The sequence below is a fragment of the Clytia hemisphaerica genome, unplaced genomic scaffold (genome assembly GCF_902728285.1).
Source record: "Clytia hemisphaerica strain Z4C2 unplaced genomic scaffold, Clytia hemisphaerica genome assembly, whole genome shotgun sequence".
NCBI classification, from domain to species: domain Eukaryota; kingdom Metazoa; phylum Cnidaria; class Hydrozoa; order Leptothecata; family Clytiidae; genus Clytia; species Clytia hemisphaerica.
Genome location: NW_027104433.1, coordinates 910007 through 926429, shown reverse-complemented (window position 1 = coordinate 926429; position 16423 = coordinate 910007). Strand labels below are relative to the sequence as shown.

General features: G+C 35.6%; 4 protein-coding genes across 4 annotated transcripts in view; 1 reads left to right on the top strand and 3 right to left on the bottom strand.

The window, feature by feature from the left end:
* LOC136820675 (integrator complex subunit 4-like) overlaps window positions 1-16423 on the bottom strand; it is a 159987-nt gene that overhangs the window by 42146 nt on the left and 101418 nt on the right. The window lies entirely within an intron of this gene.
* Window positions 825-5984, top strand: LOC136820680 (transmembrane protein 192-like). The gene is made up of 6 exons (XM_067076879.1): window positions 825-881; window positions 2605-2790; window positions 3001-3238; window positions 3798-3926; window positions 4384-4489; window positions 4985-5984. Exons 1-6 carry the CDS (start codon window positions 849-851, stop codon window positions 5178-5180), a joined length of 888 nt encoding a protein of 295 aa, XP_066932980.1. The 5' UTR covers window positions 825-848; the 3' UTR covers window positions 5181-5984.
* Window positions 5977-7434, bottom strand: LOC136820678 (beta-1,4-N-acetylgalactosaminyltransferase bre-4-like). The gene has a single exon (XM_067076877.1). The coding sequence runs from the start codon at window positions 7421-7423 to the stop codon at window positions 6164-6166; it is 1260 nt and encodes a 419-aa protein (XP_066932978.1). The 5' UTR covers window positions 7424-7434; the 3' UTR covers window positions 5977-6163.
* Window positions 7871-16370, bottom strand: LOC136820681 (succinate dehydrogenase cytochrome b560 subunit, mitochondrial-like). The gene is made up of 6 exons (XM_067076880.1): window positions 16264-16370; window positions 10440-10508; window positions 9484-9609; window positions 9066-9127; window positions 8639-8802; window positions 7871-8238 (listed from the first exon to the last, which is right to left on the bottom strand). The coding sequence occupies exons 1-6, from the start codon at window positions 16287-16289 to the stop codon at window positions 8119-8121; spliced, it is 567 nt and encodes a 188-aa protein (XP_066932981.1). The 5' UTR covers window positions 16290-16370; the 3' UTR covers window positions 7871-8118.

Below are 16423 nucleotides of genomic sequence, written 5' to 3'. Positions count from 1 at the left end.
CAACGACTTCCTGGTCGGACGACGACTCTCAAAGGGCGCCGCTCCGACCCACGACAACCTTCGAAAGTCGGCAACCGACCCATACGAGGGGGGGGGGGTTTCATGGTTGGCGGAGGAGCGGAATCGGCCCTTTTTTCGGACGGAATGGCAGAATTTGGCGAAAATTTAGACGGAATTACGGAAATTGGGTTCTCTGACGGAGACGGAAAATTAGACAATTTTAGTGCGGAAAAACGGAATTTAGCAAAAAAATTTGCGGAATTTTGGATAAAAATATTGAATTTCAAAGGAATTTTCGGTGACGGAATTTTGGTTCAATTTAAGACGGTTTGACGGAAATTGGAGAAAAAAATTGACGGAATTGCGGAATCGGGTACCCCCTGAAACCCCCCATACGACGGCTAGTCCGGACCGGCGTTATGAGTCGAACCCCCCCCCCCTCACACATACACTTTAGAGCTTTAAGCGTGGGCGGCCGCCAATCTCCGATAAAAAAGGTCTATTGTGTAGATCGTTGAGAACAGGCTACTAGGCTAGGCAGATCACAAGACCCACTTTCGTTTTCGTTTTTTTTTTAAACAAAGTTTTTAAAGCAGTCGCGTTCAACGTAAAAAAATAGTTCAAAAAGTTCATATATAGCATAATACCCTAATATTAAACCAAAGCATTGTCATAACATGTACACAGGTAACAAGTAACTACACAAGTAAGTAACATAGTACGATTGAGCACGACTGCACTGACTTAACCCAAAGCAGCAAAAAGCCTACCTCACCACCATCACCAGCACCACTAAAGACATCTGATGTGATATACCAATAGCACTAAACAAAACAACATCGAACATTATGGTTGATATAAGCAACACAAGTGGTCATCAGGTAAGTTTTATTTTCATTTTTTATGGGCTTCTATCCATCCATCACACAAAATGGACTTCCGTGATGTCGGGTAACTTTCTTGCATCAGTGACAGTGGGAAACTTGCATAGCCATCAAATGACTGACCAATCAAAGCAGCAAAATTTCAAAACAAATGAATGAACAACTATGCAGCTCCGCTTGCAGCTCTTGAAACGACCCTCGACATGGCCCGAGAATTCTCGGGCCAAAACTTGTATTGGAATTTGCGTAAAGCCCGAGTATGGCCCGAGCTGGCCCGAGAATTCGGGCCGTGTTCGGGCCACACGCGGGCCACACTGTGCCACACTCGGGCCAATTTTTGAAAACATGATTTAAACAGGCGTGTAATTTCAGGACTGAATTTTTTTAACATTTTCTTTGAGAAAAACTTGGTTTCTCTTAGTCTTATTTGGTATGCAAACATAGTTATAAATATACTTAGGGTGGAAATATTTGCTAGTAAACTGGTCTTGGTTTTAAACTGAAGCGTGTCCACAGGAAGCTCGTAAAGTTTTTTTGAGCGATATAAACAAAACAGACAAATCTTATTTTGTACTATTTTGTTTGACTGGACATGCTGAATCAATTTAACATTTAACATGGCCCGAACATGGCCCGAATGACTTGGGTCATGTTCGGGCCAAAATAATTGATAGGGTCTCTTGGCCCGAACATGGCCCGAAGAGGCCCGAGAATAGACCTTTTTTCAAAGAGGCCACCCTGTTGAATATATGTAGTCCAGCAGAAAAACAATGATAAAACTATGCATAATTATTACAATAATATGCATGATACAGTAATTATGCATGGCTCTATCATTGTTTTTATGGCTGGACTCTGCTGGACTACATAATTATTCAACAGGACGTCCTCTTTGAAAAAAGGTCTATTCTCGGGCCATGTCGAGGGTCGTCTCTTGAAGGCTATGCATGTTAGCCTCCACTGATGCAAGTTACCCAATCTCACAGTCTAAGCTTAAACTCCTATATCAGGATTAGAAACTAGGCTAGTTTATACCTCTTTTATCTTTCCCTTTACAACAATAAAATGCTGACAAGTTGACACGACACATTGACAAGCAATCTCTGAGAGAAGTTTATATCGAAATCTGCAACAAAAATGAAAGTGGTCTCTTCTTCTACTGATACTGATTGCTTCTTCTTGGCGCTCCTTCGCAGCTGTTTTATCAAATTCCACCAATGAGGTTGTCGCATTTTAAATGGGCCTTCTTTTTGGCACCCGTGGCCTCTCAGTGCCTTGCAGGACAGGCGGCTGTAAAATCCCACCCTTCATATATTTGTTTCAATACCTTAAAATGGAAGAAAATTTCGCGGTTTTCGCAGTTTTTGCCTAAAACCGCGAAATCAAGTTCCCGCGAAATTTTCTAAAATCGCAAATCCGCGAAAATTAAATTCCCGCAAAATTTTACAAATTTGATGAACTGCCAAATTTGTCAACATTTTGGGTTGATAATTTGTACTTGAAATCTTCTAAATACAAACAGCATATTTTGTATACAACATTTCAACTGCATATACGTGTTATGAGTTATATGTACAAGTGCAGTACAGTTTTTCGGTGACCTGAAAGTGGAAAATAGGGGTAAAATAAGTTACCATGCATGCATGATATCCTTTGCCAACCGTCGATACCCCTCACAACTGTTTCAAAAGTTATTCCAATGAATTATAAATATTTTTAGGGATCTTTCAGTGAGCATATCAGTGACGATCACAATCATGGTCCACTGTTTCCACAGACCACAAATGATTCCACGGAGAACCTCCTCATCCCTGCACCCAGCAACACAGCTTCCGTTTACTCACAACAATTTCTTATCCGAAAATTCCCTGGCATCATCTTCGTGTTCCTCTACCTGGTCATTATTGTAAGTGAACTTTCTTTACTGTACTTTTTCTACTTCTATATAAGAATACATCTATATAAGAATGCATTCTGAAAAATTAAATTAGATTTAGAAATAAAATCAATTATCATTTCCCACCTTTGATTTCAAAATGTTATTCTGTATCTCTTATATCCTAAATCCTATTTGGAAGAGATTTTTATCTATCGACCTTATTTTTCTTTTACTCAGGTAACATTTGAAGTGATGGCATTTGTTCTTTACAATATTCTACACGTTGAACTATTGGGTGGTTTGGATGCACCTTTCGCTTTTCTGACAGTCCTTCATGTTGGTGTATGGGTGTTAACGTTTGTTTACGATCGCTATTTACATTTTCAACACCATCGTTTAAGAAGAGCTGGTTACCTCACATTGTATATCAAAACAAAAGAAATTAGGAAAATCCCTTTCATGGTTTTCTCTATTGGTAAATAACTTCTTTGTTTCAACTTCGCCTTACATGCTTTTCATAAGCATACAAAAATTCGAAACAGGCTTGGAGATGTTTAGGTCGATGGTTTGACAAGGCTGAAAAATCCTTATAAAGATGATTATATCCCAAGCAAAATTTTAGGAAAATTTCGAAAATCCGTAAAATCCCAACAAAAACATACATTTTCGTATGCTCAGGTAATGCTCAGTACAGTATATGTATATTTTTGCAATATGTATAATTTTTCATATATTTTTGCAATATTTGACCCTGATATGCTTATAAGTGCAATGCTACTACCTACCTGCATACTAAAGCGTTAAGAATTTCAAACCAGTTGAGTATTTTATTTTTATTCCCTAGTTCACCTCTGTATCAGTGAATTGGGATGATATTAATAAGCTGTGGGGATAGAAAATCTCATTTTCAGGTTTTTAGGGCATTTCAATGTGATTTTTTCTGTCGAAAGTCTCTTGAAATTTCCAGACAAGTTTAATTTTAATCATTTTATTCTATTTTATTCGCCTAAGTAAAAGTTGGTTCCCTTTTTCAGGCAATGCAGCTTTGTTGTTGGTAGTTTCGTTTCAATCGACCAGTGGGAGAAGAAATTTGATGTTGATTTTTCAAATCACACTCTCTGCTGAAGTTTTCCTTATTTTAGTTTCAACATTTATTTATTTAGGTGAGTTCTGGTGGTCAAATATGTATATATTTTTATGCAAAATGACTAAATAACCAAATTTTGAGCGCTTTTCGAAAGATCCCGAAAATTCATTATTTAGATTCTAACTACCTTAAGGGAACTATTTTTTGCGGGAACTAATTTTTGCGGTTCGCAGTTCAAGATTTAATATTTAATATTTGCGGGAACTTAATTTTGCGGATTTCTCACTGTGAATTATTCAACCTTTGTTTTTCGCATTTGAAAAATTTTGCGGGAACTTAATTTTACAGTTTGGGCCTAAATCCGCAAAAACCGCAAAATTTAGTTCCCGCAAAAATTAGTCCCCTTAAGGTAATAACTCTTGAACCATAACATAGCTGGGATGTTTTTAAAGTAAGAATGAGAACTTCCTTCATTTAGAAAATCAAAATTGAAATCTCCACCAAAACAACGATTTGATTTTCCTCTTGTTCAGGTTATATTTTGAAATTCAACAAATCGAAGAAGTTACCGGATGTCTTCATACAAGATGTCGTTTCCGGATTTCAAGATTCCACTTATTCCAATGAAGTCGGTTTCAGGTGAGTTTGAGATCGAATAGTGACTCTTCAATTGTGATTCTCTGTTGCTTTAAAGTAAGAAACTAATTACTGATACGAAAATGGAGAATTATTTTTTACGAATTATAGGAAGGTATCATCTTATAAGGGGGGGGGGGCTGGGATTCAGGTTCGAATATCAAGCTGCGGTTTAAAAAAGATTCGAAATTTGAACTCGGTTTTTTAAAGTAAAATATCTTTTTTATAGCAATATATTTCGCAGGTCTTTTGAGTCTATAAAACAGAAGTTTCGATTTTACATTTCATAAAGTTAATTCATCCATCTCAAAATGAATTTTCACTGAGACAGGGTTGTTAACGTACATCTAACTTTACGTTCCAAACGAAACTCTAAAACCATCCTTATTTTCTTGCCTCAGGGACAAACTGTATGGGACACCCCCAATAGAAGCCTAATTCTAATATTACAAGAGGTCGAACTAAACTAAAAACCCTCGCCCTTTTCTCTTATCTCAGGGACAACGAATGCGCGGATGACGTATTGGAAAGACAATCAGAAATGATCCGCTACCTGCGTCAACATAATATGAACCTCGGTAAACGAATTGTCTCGCTGACCCAAATGTTACCTAAGCAACAACAACAAAACATTTTGAATGATTGCAATGTTGCTCCTCAACTACATCCGCAACAGCATATACCAAGACAGTAAACAATTTAGGATGTGTCGAATTTTTAGACTTTTTATGAATTGATTTTCTTAAAAGTAGAAGCGAGGTTTTCTCCATTGAATTAAGGGATGAGTATCGAATTTCAACCTTCTAGAGTAAAAAAATAGTGAAACCTTGATTATTGTATTCAGATGTCACGACTATGAAAATAATTGGCACGAATCTTTGATTTGCTTTTATGCTCAAAATTTTCAATCTGGTTTGGAACATGAAATAGCAGTAATTTATTCAGCCTCCCTAGAATAATTGGAAACTGAAACCTCCTAGCTATGTAAATTTTGTTGAAAAAGAACTAGCCTTCATCTCACCTCAGAGCTCTCTGGTCCATGTCCTACTACTGGGTATATACAAAAATGTCGAAATTCATTGTACTTATTATTGAAGTACTGATTCGGATTCAGGTATTCACTATCTGGTTTGGATTAGAAAATGATCTCTGAGAAGAACGCATACATTTTCAAAGGCTTGATATTTATAAATTAAAATCCTTTATATTTCTATTGCCTACTTGGAAAAGGCTCTTGTACATATTTTGACACAATTTTTTATCTCGAGTTTAACGTTAGAATTTTTGAGAAATTTTTTCATACATTTTCATTTATTGTTCATTTTTCTATTCTTTCCGAATCTGTATAAAATAATATATCTCATTTGTTAAAATGTATTTTGTAATAGTAAAATATTGAAACTACCTAAAAATATAGAATTGTTAAATGAATTAAAAAATATCGTGTCACAAAAAGGCTTAATGATATGGCAACGTCGAGAACCGTTGATAAACTAAACTATCTACAGTAATTACTAAATTTTAGACATGGTTGTATAGTCGGTCTTCATTACAGGGGTTCTACCAATCAGACTGTTTCTCGAGTAATGAAGATAACAATTAAAGCAATCGAACAGATCCTCTTAAGAAAAATAAGTTGAATCTCTTGAATTGAAATCAAGTCATGGAAAAACACTTTCAGTAAATAGCATCACCTTCTAAATTCAAATCGACTTTGATCAGGGTATAAAGCTGTCTGACTTCCTTCCCTACAACTTTATACTGCAACGAAGACAGTCCGTCCGTTTGAAACTGAGCCCTCGCATTGTTCAATTTATCATGTCTGTTGGGCGGAGCACCCTTTGATGAAGCGTGCTTAATCATCTTATAACGCCCAACTTGTTTAGATGGGCGGGTTAAGGTGAATCCGTTTTGAATAGTTCGTTTGTATAAGCAATCATCTTCTGCACCCCAGCCCCAATAATCGTTCGGGAAGCCATTCACACGCTCGAAATGTACTTTTAAAAACGCCTCCACACCGCCAAAAATGCCTGGGTAGGGTAGAATATAGTTGAACTTATCGATAGCGTACGACATATGACGTGGTGACGTCGGACATCCGTAATCGTTGCGGTCGTCTTCCGGAATCAAGTCCACGTCGTGGAACACAAAACATGAAAAAGCTTTCGAGAGTTTCAACGCCTCTTTGAAACCGACGTTCATTAATTTGCCTCGATTAAACGGATATTCATCAACTTGCTCGATGACTAGTATGCGATACGCGTATTCCTGACGTCGTAAAATACTATGCATTTGTCGTAAGAAAATCGCTAAATGTTCATCACGATCACGGAAAGGTATTACGATCGCAACTTCTTGCCTTGACGCGCAATCCTTTGGGGACCATTTCCCTCCAACTTGAACAAAGCTCAACTCAGTCTTATAAAGCGCTTCCATGGAGACAGCAGTGAAATTGACATACAAAGGACCAACCAATCTTCTTGGTGGCCATTTACAAACATTACCACTCGATGTCCCAAACATATCAACAAAGCATCTTTTTCGTAACTTTTCTTCAGTGTCGTAAAAAGAAGGCGATGAAAGGGTTTCGGCAATCTCAGTAAAATGTTTTGATAAACAAACGCCATACTTTTGAACCAACGCTCGAAGTTTACCGACTTGTTGGAAAGTCAATGTCTTTTTCTTTGCTTCCGTGAAAACCTTTTCAGTCAATCTCTTGAGAGTTGTTCGTTTTGTTGTGGATAAAGAGTGGTTTAGAACAGAGCTTGTTGTCTTGTCTCCAAAATCAGAAACATTGGAGCTTAGAAACTGTGCAACATCTCTGTGCTGGTACTTGGAACTGATATTTGAAAACAGAAACAAAATGAAGAATATTATTGTTACAACAGCCAAAATAAGCCTCCATTTTCCATGCTTCAGTTTTCTCATCAAAGCCATTTCATTTTAGAAATCTCGAAATGTTCACTTTAAGTATTTGAAAGAAAAATCTAGTTTTCGCTTTTTCAATGAAAATTCCAAAAGCGTAGAACTCAGTTGCTAGGCAACATTAAATTCGTATTGAAAACTAACAACTAACAAATAACGCTCTTTAGAAGAACACGTGTTTCGGAGGGCTTTTTGTTACAATCCAGTTCTCAAGAAATTAGGAGTACAAAAAAAAGGGATGAAATTCAAGCAATTTTTAGTTTTTACTTACTATTTTTACTTTTTGTCATAATTTTATAATTTTCCATAGCCAATATTATTCTTATAAAAATATTCAAGATAAAACAACAATCCTAGGCGATCTATCATTGGCTTGTGAATCCAAAAAAATAAGAATAACCCTCTATCAATTTGGATTATTATTATTTGGAATATTTTCAGGTTAAGAAACTACTATACTTCAATTTGGCCGTTTCAAAGCCGATTAAGTTTACTTTTTATTAAGAAATTTTAAACTTAAAATTCGAACATAAATATAAAAATTTTCCACCGTTAAACTTAAAATTTGTCCGTGAAAAAAGTGCATCACGGATACATTTCACCGGCAGGGTCAAAGATCATAACAAAAATGTACAATTTTAAACTTAAAAAACGACATCCAAGTACGTGATCATGCGTGCATCAATTCATTCAAGAACTTCAGTCATTCAAATCAAGTCAGAAAAATAAGCGACAATACCGCCGGTGACGAGTAAAGAAAGTGTTCCGACAACAAAACCAGTTTTGTAAAGTGTTCCCATCTCGAAACCAGTTCCTGTATCCCAAGCCTGTCAAAAGAAAACGGGAATTCAAGAGTTAGTGATCAGTAGCGTAGACAGGGGTGAAGGAACATTTGCTTAGGAGAGCAGATTTAAACGACACCGTAATTATATTTTTACACCACAAATAGGTAAGTAAAAATCTGCGTAAAAATCTGCTCTCCAGCAAATGTTCCTTCACCCCATGTCTACGCTACTGGTGATAGACTATCCCTTTGTTACCTAATGTTATGATTTTATTCATAACCTTGCTGAGCTCGTGAAAATAAAAAAAATATGGTAAGAGATAGGTAAGGATATAATATTCAGACCGAAATTGGCGCATGAGCCAATCAGAGAAATTTTGAATTAAAATAATGTTATCTTGATCTTCATATTGATAATTATACATGGAGATGACATTACTCACCAAATGTCGAACACCGTTGATGGCATGATAGACAACAGGTAATACAATGGAAGCTTTGGCAGGCATCAACACCCATAAAGGAAGATCCAACGTTTTAACGAGTTCAACGTAACTGGATAGGTTGGCTGGCAATACGAGAGCTGCAACTCCTGCTGCTGCGATCACTGAAAATCGTGGAATTTAAAATCAGATTTAGATAATTTAGCCTGTAGGGGGCATAGTTTAACAATAAGAAATATCCAGTTCCATTGATTTAAAATTCCCGTGGGATAAATAAAGATACTATTCAGTAACACTTTTGTGAGTTTTCTTAAATGCAGACTGGTACAGGACTCGGATTAACCTAGAGATAAAAGGTTATGTTTGGGCTCGTAGCTCGTTTGAAAGCTCCTCTCAAATTCCAACTATTAAAGAATAACGAACTCACCTCCAGAAAGATAGAATCCAGTGGCTCTATGAGTTCCTGACATCAATGCTGGTAACTCAAATCTAAAATTACACAACAATAGTGTACAATTTATTTTTTCCTTATTATATCAATTGTCATATTATTGTTTCGATAGGATCTCCAGAAAATTTGAAGGAAATTCTAGTGAGTGACGCTACTTGTAACGAAAACGAAAACGAAAACCACTCAAATTCAACCATCGATTCTGAACTGGAATTTGGTAAAGCATAGTTTCTACACCCCTACATTTAGGGGGGGGGTCTTGGGTTTTGATGAACCAAAAGCAAGGGGGTGTTAAAAGTATGAATTTCCTAAGGGGGTTAGCACTTAAAGGGGGGGGGGGTCCTCTTACCTAAGGGGGGGGTCTTGACCCCTCTAGAAACTATGTAAAGCTTACTTGTAAATAGTAAGATGAGGGGACATTGGTCTCTTCATTTGTTCATTTTTATCCCAAAATCCTTCGTTGGGTACAATTTTACGAACAACATCTTGACAAGCTACACTGCTTGTGGACAATGACACCCTACGTACAAAAAGATGAAAAATCTTATTAATAATTATAATAACCTCAGGTTTGGCTGCAAGAATTTCTTTAATTCGAAATTTCAGTGGGGTTGAATATTTTCAGGGGGGTACAAAGGCAGGGTACTAACCCATAGCTGGGTGGTGGTGTCTATTTTTGCATTTCAAAAAAGTTAGTACCCGGTACTACTTTAGGGGTGGGGGTGTGTATTTTTCACTCTTCTAGCAAGTACAGGGTACTATTTGGGTACTTTTTCACAGAGTTTTGCTCCTTTTTCAATAAAAAAAGTAGTCTTTTGTAATATTTTGACTTTTTTCAAATATTATTTTTTTAATTTGAAATTTTTTTTAATTGAGAAACTTTTTTTTACTCTTTTGAGAAATTTTTTGATTTTTGTGAAGACAAAACTTCCGAAATGGTCAAGAAGTGTGTTATTAAAATCAAAGGACAAAAGCCTCTGACTTAATCAATGACAGTTTGTTTGAATTATCTGTCCATTTCAGTCAGAAAAACTAACATAGTATCCTCTCTTTTGGTCTAATCTGTAAAATATAAGATTTAAGGGGGCGGTGTCTCTATTTTTTACAGCAAAAATGAAGTAGTACCCGGTACTAAATATGGGTGGGTGGTACTAAAAAGAAATTGAGTGAAAAATCAAGTTAGTATCCTATGGGTTAGTACCCTGCCTCTGTACCCCCCCCCTGATATTTTTGGTGTTTCATGGAAACTTGTTTATTAAGAAATATAAGCAAAGGGGTTGGAAATTATTTACATGTAGGATTCAAAAAATGCTTTCAGAAGAGACTGGCAGATTAGAGAAGATTTTTTACCTTGATTGACGGGCACATTGTGAAAATGCTTGCTGGAATAAAGATTTCTTTCCAGCACCACAGGTCAGCCTAAAAATGTTAAAGAGAACATATAACAAAGAAAATAAACGTATAGCCAAAATCATGGGTATTGTTATATCACAGACATATACTTTTGTGAAATAACAGTAGAATAGTAGGAGTAGGGGGTAAAATTTACCAATTTTACTAAAGCATATAGATATAGACATTACAATCACAGATCTGAAGAAAAAACTCTAAAATTTTGAAAATTGAGAGTTTGCTAGCCAAAAAACCACAGGTTGGTTTAAGAATAATTACCATAAAATATGAAAGTCAGAATTTGACTGGATATTGCTTACAAATCAAAAAAGAAATCTCAAATCGCTCAGAATGATAAAAAACCATAGAATGTACAATCATTCAGAACCACTCAACTAACTCATCTGGCCCACATAGCGCTGGAGAAATTCAGTTTTTATTGCAAAATCCTATAAAATCTTGAATATGGAGCAATTTTTGATAGACCATAGCTTGACAGCTAGGAATGGAAATCACCTCAAATCTTTCAGAATGGTAAAACACCATGCAAGGTTTAGGAAATAATAATCAAAATCTCTAAACTAACTCATCTGGCCCACAGGGGGGGGGCAGGAGAAACCTGGCTTTTTAGCAGAAAATCAAATAAAATCTGGAATCTGGAGTGATTTTTGACAGGTCATAGTTTGACAGCCAGGAATGTAAATCACTTCAAACCTTTCACAATGGTAAAACACCATGCAAGGTTTAGGAAACAATCAATTAAAACCTCTCAACTAACTCATCTGGCCCACAGGTGGTAGAAGAATAGCAGCAAAACCCTATGAAATCTAGGATCTAGTGATCTTTGACAGGTCTTAGCTAGAGAACCAGCAATGAAAATCATCCCAGACTTTTTAGAACAATAAAACATCATGCAATTGTTTGAATCCAAATGATGAAATAGTTTTATGTTTTGTAATGACAGTATTGGCGGCTCTAAATTTGCCATTTTTGTGTAAGATCTTGCAGTTAATAACACAATTTTCGCTAGATATCAAAAGCTATAAATTATGGAAAGTACTTTTTTGATATTTTTCTCTTTATTCTTTACAATCAGCATCAAATTGTGAATAGAACAACATATCACAGGTCATGGATTAGAATTCAAACTCACGTTAAAGTTTTTTTGTCATTTTTGTCACTTTTTGTCAATGTTTTTTTGCGCAGCTACGCTGGAGTAATTAGTTATAATCCTTTAGGCAAACGAGACAGTCTATTGCATAACTAATTACTCCACACTTCAGTGAATGCAAGTAAAACCAGCGGGAAATTAGATACTACACCTGTATATAAATAAGTTTTGTTCAAATTGGCACGCTAACATGCATTCTCCCGAACTAGCTTGCAATAGCGCTGTGAATCTTCCCACGCAGTGTGCTACAAGGTATTAGGGTTGAGATTAGGGTTTCATTTCCGAAATAAGGAGCAAATAATTTCCGGCACGATGAGGTGGAGTAATAATTTAATACGGAACTACCGTAAGTTGGTCTAATATCGACATCCCTCGTCTAATTCGACACCCTTCTTTAGAGACAGGAATAATATGAAAACTTAAATCGCTGATTGAAAAAGGATTATTCCTCTCTGACCACTAAGCAAAGAAAAACAGTTTCAACCTTTCTATCAATTTCAGCTGATAAAAAGGGTGTCGGAATTAGAGGAGGGATGTCGACATTAGACTAAGTTACGGTATCAGAGCAGCTGAGTCAATAGGACGTCTTGTTCTCCCAAATAACTAACGTATTCAATAGATCGTCACATTCTCCGAAGCTTTTTGTGAAGAATGTATCCCTTTGAACAAGACATCAAGAGCTTCTGAGCATAGGCGGTCGGTTTGCGTAAAAGTGGACATGGAGACGGTTTGACCCACAGGGATTATAAGAGTGCTTCAATTTGTTGGTTTTTTGTTTTTATAGGTTGCTGTTAATATACAAAATCTCACTGTAAAATTTTTTCACCAGAATTTGTACCAATCTGGAAATATTGCGTTACGTACGGGACATTTTGCGTTACGTACGGGACGGTTTTGAAAAAATTCTAATTTTAAAGCTTTATTTGTAACATAATCCTTGAGTTGTGTGGCATCTTTTGTTGGATCATCCAATGAAGGATAGGTTGAAGTAAAATTTTTTGCCTTGTTTTTATTTATAAGTGCTAGTGGGAGAAATGGGCAGAGATTTTACTTCACGGTCAAGCTTTTATGTCCCGTACGTAACAGTTTAGTTGAATGAACTGGTATAATCTTTTGTGAAACCATTATGACAAAAAATTTAGATAGATTTCTTAATTGATATCTGTGGATCATAATTAAAATTTAAAATTTGCTGTAAAAACCATAGAATAAAAGATATTTTAACTGATTTGAGCCTAATTGGAGATTCTGGAGTTGGAGTTCTACGTGAATGTCCCGTACGTAACACCTATAGAATTGGGCATATCTCGCTGAAAGTTTTTTTTCAGTTTTTTGTAAGTTTTCCAGATGCCTCTCTAAAAATTATTGCTAAATTCTCTGGGTCTACATCGTTTTTCCAAAAAACTACTTAGAAATAAAATTTGTCCCGTACGTAACTTTGTCCTGTACGTAACAACAGATTTCTATTAAATACCCAGCTGTTTCTAAAACTATATTTTAGTGTTTACTTCCAATTTTATTGAACATATGATGGCTGTTATCAACCACCTACCTTCAAGACAACTTTTTTCAGTCAGTTGAGTGATTGAGAGGGTCATTGATAGCTGTGAGGGAGTAATACAATTCAAAAGGTTGTAATACAGAGTCCAATCTATATCTATAGTGTGACTCGCTAAACGTAATCTGAGATTTCACTGAAACCCTTTTAGTTTTTTCTCTAGCTGTTTCTCTGACTTCTTAAGTTATTGGTTTGAAATTTTAGCTGACTGTTTTTCATGATATATAGAGCCTAGAGATGCGAAGGAGTGTATGTAGTATTTTGAAAGTTTGTCCCGTACGTAACAACAAAGAACTTATGATTATCAGCAATAGTAACATATTCATTTGAGGCTAGATTGCTAACATAAACAAATTATGATAAATCTTATGTTTGTTTTTTAAAGTAGAATAAAACAAGATAATAATGAAACCAGTCAATCAATGAGTAAGAGAGCATTGACAGCGTATGAAAGATTCATTGGGAGGTGAAGTATTTAAAGAGATGAAAAGAGGAAGGATAGAGAAGATCAGGGAAAAGCAGAAAAGATAACGACTTAAAAATGATGAGGCAAAAGAGGAGTATTGCAAGAAGGAAAGAGCAAGGAAGAGATTACAACAGGCCAGAAAAAGAGAAAGTGAGGGACAAGCATCTGAGTTATCAATTTTACAAAAAAATAAACTGATTGGCAAGAAAAAGAGAAAGCGAAATTCTGAAAACATGAGAAAAGAAGGGAACACTTTAAAAATTAAAGTTAAGCTTACATACAACGAGAACGGAAGGCTTAAAAGACAGTAGGCATTCAATGAGAATGAAACCAGTCAGTCTGCAACCCCAGAATCTGTAAACCTTGATAAATTAGTCATGAACAGTGTATCACCTCATGGAAAAAGACGCGCCCTACAAAGATTAGCCTTAAGCAATCCTCCATTAGAAGTCAGTCCACTTTACGTCTCGATAAGGTGGAAAGTAGTCTCAAAGCCAAAGAAGACACCCGATCCTTTCTTCACAAGAAGGTCATAAATTGACTCAGGACATTAACTCTGTTGTTGTTCCCGATGAAAAGAAAATTCATAAAAATCAGCAATACAGATTGTCATCAATAAAAACTCTATGGCATAAGTTTGAAGCGGAAAATTATGACAAGGAAATTTCATATGCTCAATTCTGGCGCTATGTTCCAGAAAATATTATTAAGTCGAAGCCAGAGGACTGGGGTGCATGCTTATGCATGACCTGCATGAACCCTGAGTTTAAACTATCATGTATAAAAAAAACTTTACCCAATATTAATTTATCAATCGAAGATCTTTCAGAGGTGACAGTCCAGATAGTCAAAACAAATTGGAAGAATTGCACGCCAAAATTAAAGCATGTAAAAAAGAGTCTAAGTAGTTGGAGTGGGCAAAAGAAAAAAACATCTGGGACAAAGCTTTACCACACCAACAAAAATTCTTGTTCTATGAAACCCCTTGTTTTCTTGGAAAAGTTTCAGACTTCAAAGCAATTTTTAAAAATTTTGTTACGTACGGGACATTTTTTGTCACCCCCAGTGGCTTTAAAGATGCTGTTTTATACTGAGGATTACTTGACCTTACAGTGTTTTATTGTTTTTTTCTCCTCATATATAGATGTAACTATAATTTAATCAGTTTAGGTGTTCCATGTACTTCTATTTTAGAGTTTATCATAGTTAATATGGGGTAGAATAAGATTTTCCGTTAAAAAATTCATAAATATGTTGACAATTTTTTTCTTATAATTCTTTCTATGTGTTACATTTTATTGAAAATTGATGGCAACCATGTAGTAGGAGTGGAAAATATTAATAAAGGGTATTCCAGGCTTTTTAGAAAAAAATTATAGTAAATTTTAATGATTGTTACGTACGGGACAATTTTTTGGGTGCCTTATGCATTTCAAACATAACAGATTTTCATCTCGCCCACTTTTTATAAGATCTTCTATTCTGCCAATAAAAAAACAACTCAAAGTCAAGAACTGCCTCTTTGCACTGGATCATGTCCAAAATAACTTACCTAAATACTTTTCAAACTACCTTAGATATTCTCCTGTTCACGAAGGTACAAGACAATCACCAAAGAAACTTGAACCTCCTACAACAAACACGGTAAAGTATGGCTCTTACAATGTAGCTTCCCTAATAACTAAGGATTGGAACGAACTTCATACCAAGGTTTTGATTGAAGACTTTAACAAATGCTCCAAACAAACTCTCAAAGAACATTTACATCGATTTATTATAACTAAGCTCGCATCTGATTAGAACTTAGGCTCCTTCACTTTCCTATTCTCTTTATACTCTTCATTACTTCTTTCTGTCTTCCTTTTTATTATTATTTTTATATTTTACATTTTTCTTTCTCTGGTCTGAACTTGCCAAATTTATCTTTAGTGAATGCTAAACTTAGGTTACTCCGAGGTCACTAGTTTGTTGGAACTATCTTCGTTGTCTCCCCTCCGTTTTCTCATTTACTCCCTCTTACTAGTATATGGATTTAGATATATCATTTTATAACAAAGTATCATCACAACTTGTGCTAGTTTTTAAATGTAAATTCCACTTTGTTCATATTTTACATATTTTACATCCATTTGTACATTATATTTAGGATGAGAGTATCGGTAAATATATTCTATATCCTATCCTATCCTTCAACATAGCTACCTTCAACATTGAAGTAGCCGCCATTTTCTTTCAGATCAGAATCACGTAGGACTGCTTCGGAATATGAAACTTAAATCCATAAGGTAAAGAAAAAACGTCATTACAATAAAAAATTCAAACAACAGAAAAAAAATTTTTTGACCCTTTTTCATGTCCACTTTTACGCAAACCGACCAGGCATGTCTTGTTTAATTTTGTGAAAAAGGCAAAATTTAAAAGCACTCTCTCACAGAAATGAGTGTTTAGATGAGGAGATATATTTGATAATTAAGTCCGATAAGGTTAAGTGTTGGGGGAAGAGTTATGGACTCGCATTTTAAAATAGTATTATGGCAAAGTTTTATAGAATATCAAATAAAAATTGTTAAAAAAATTTCGTGCTCACCTGAACATACGGACGGTGGACGCCATATTTGTTATGCAATCCACACAAGCTAGCGAAATCTGGTCCTGGTTTTTCTGAGGAAAACTCCACCCCACTTACTCTTCTCTTAAGCTCTTAGAAATTTTACTGTACGCCGACCGAAAAGAAATTACGGTGGAGT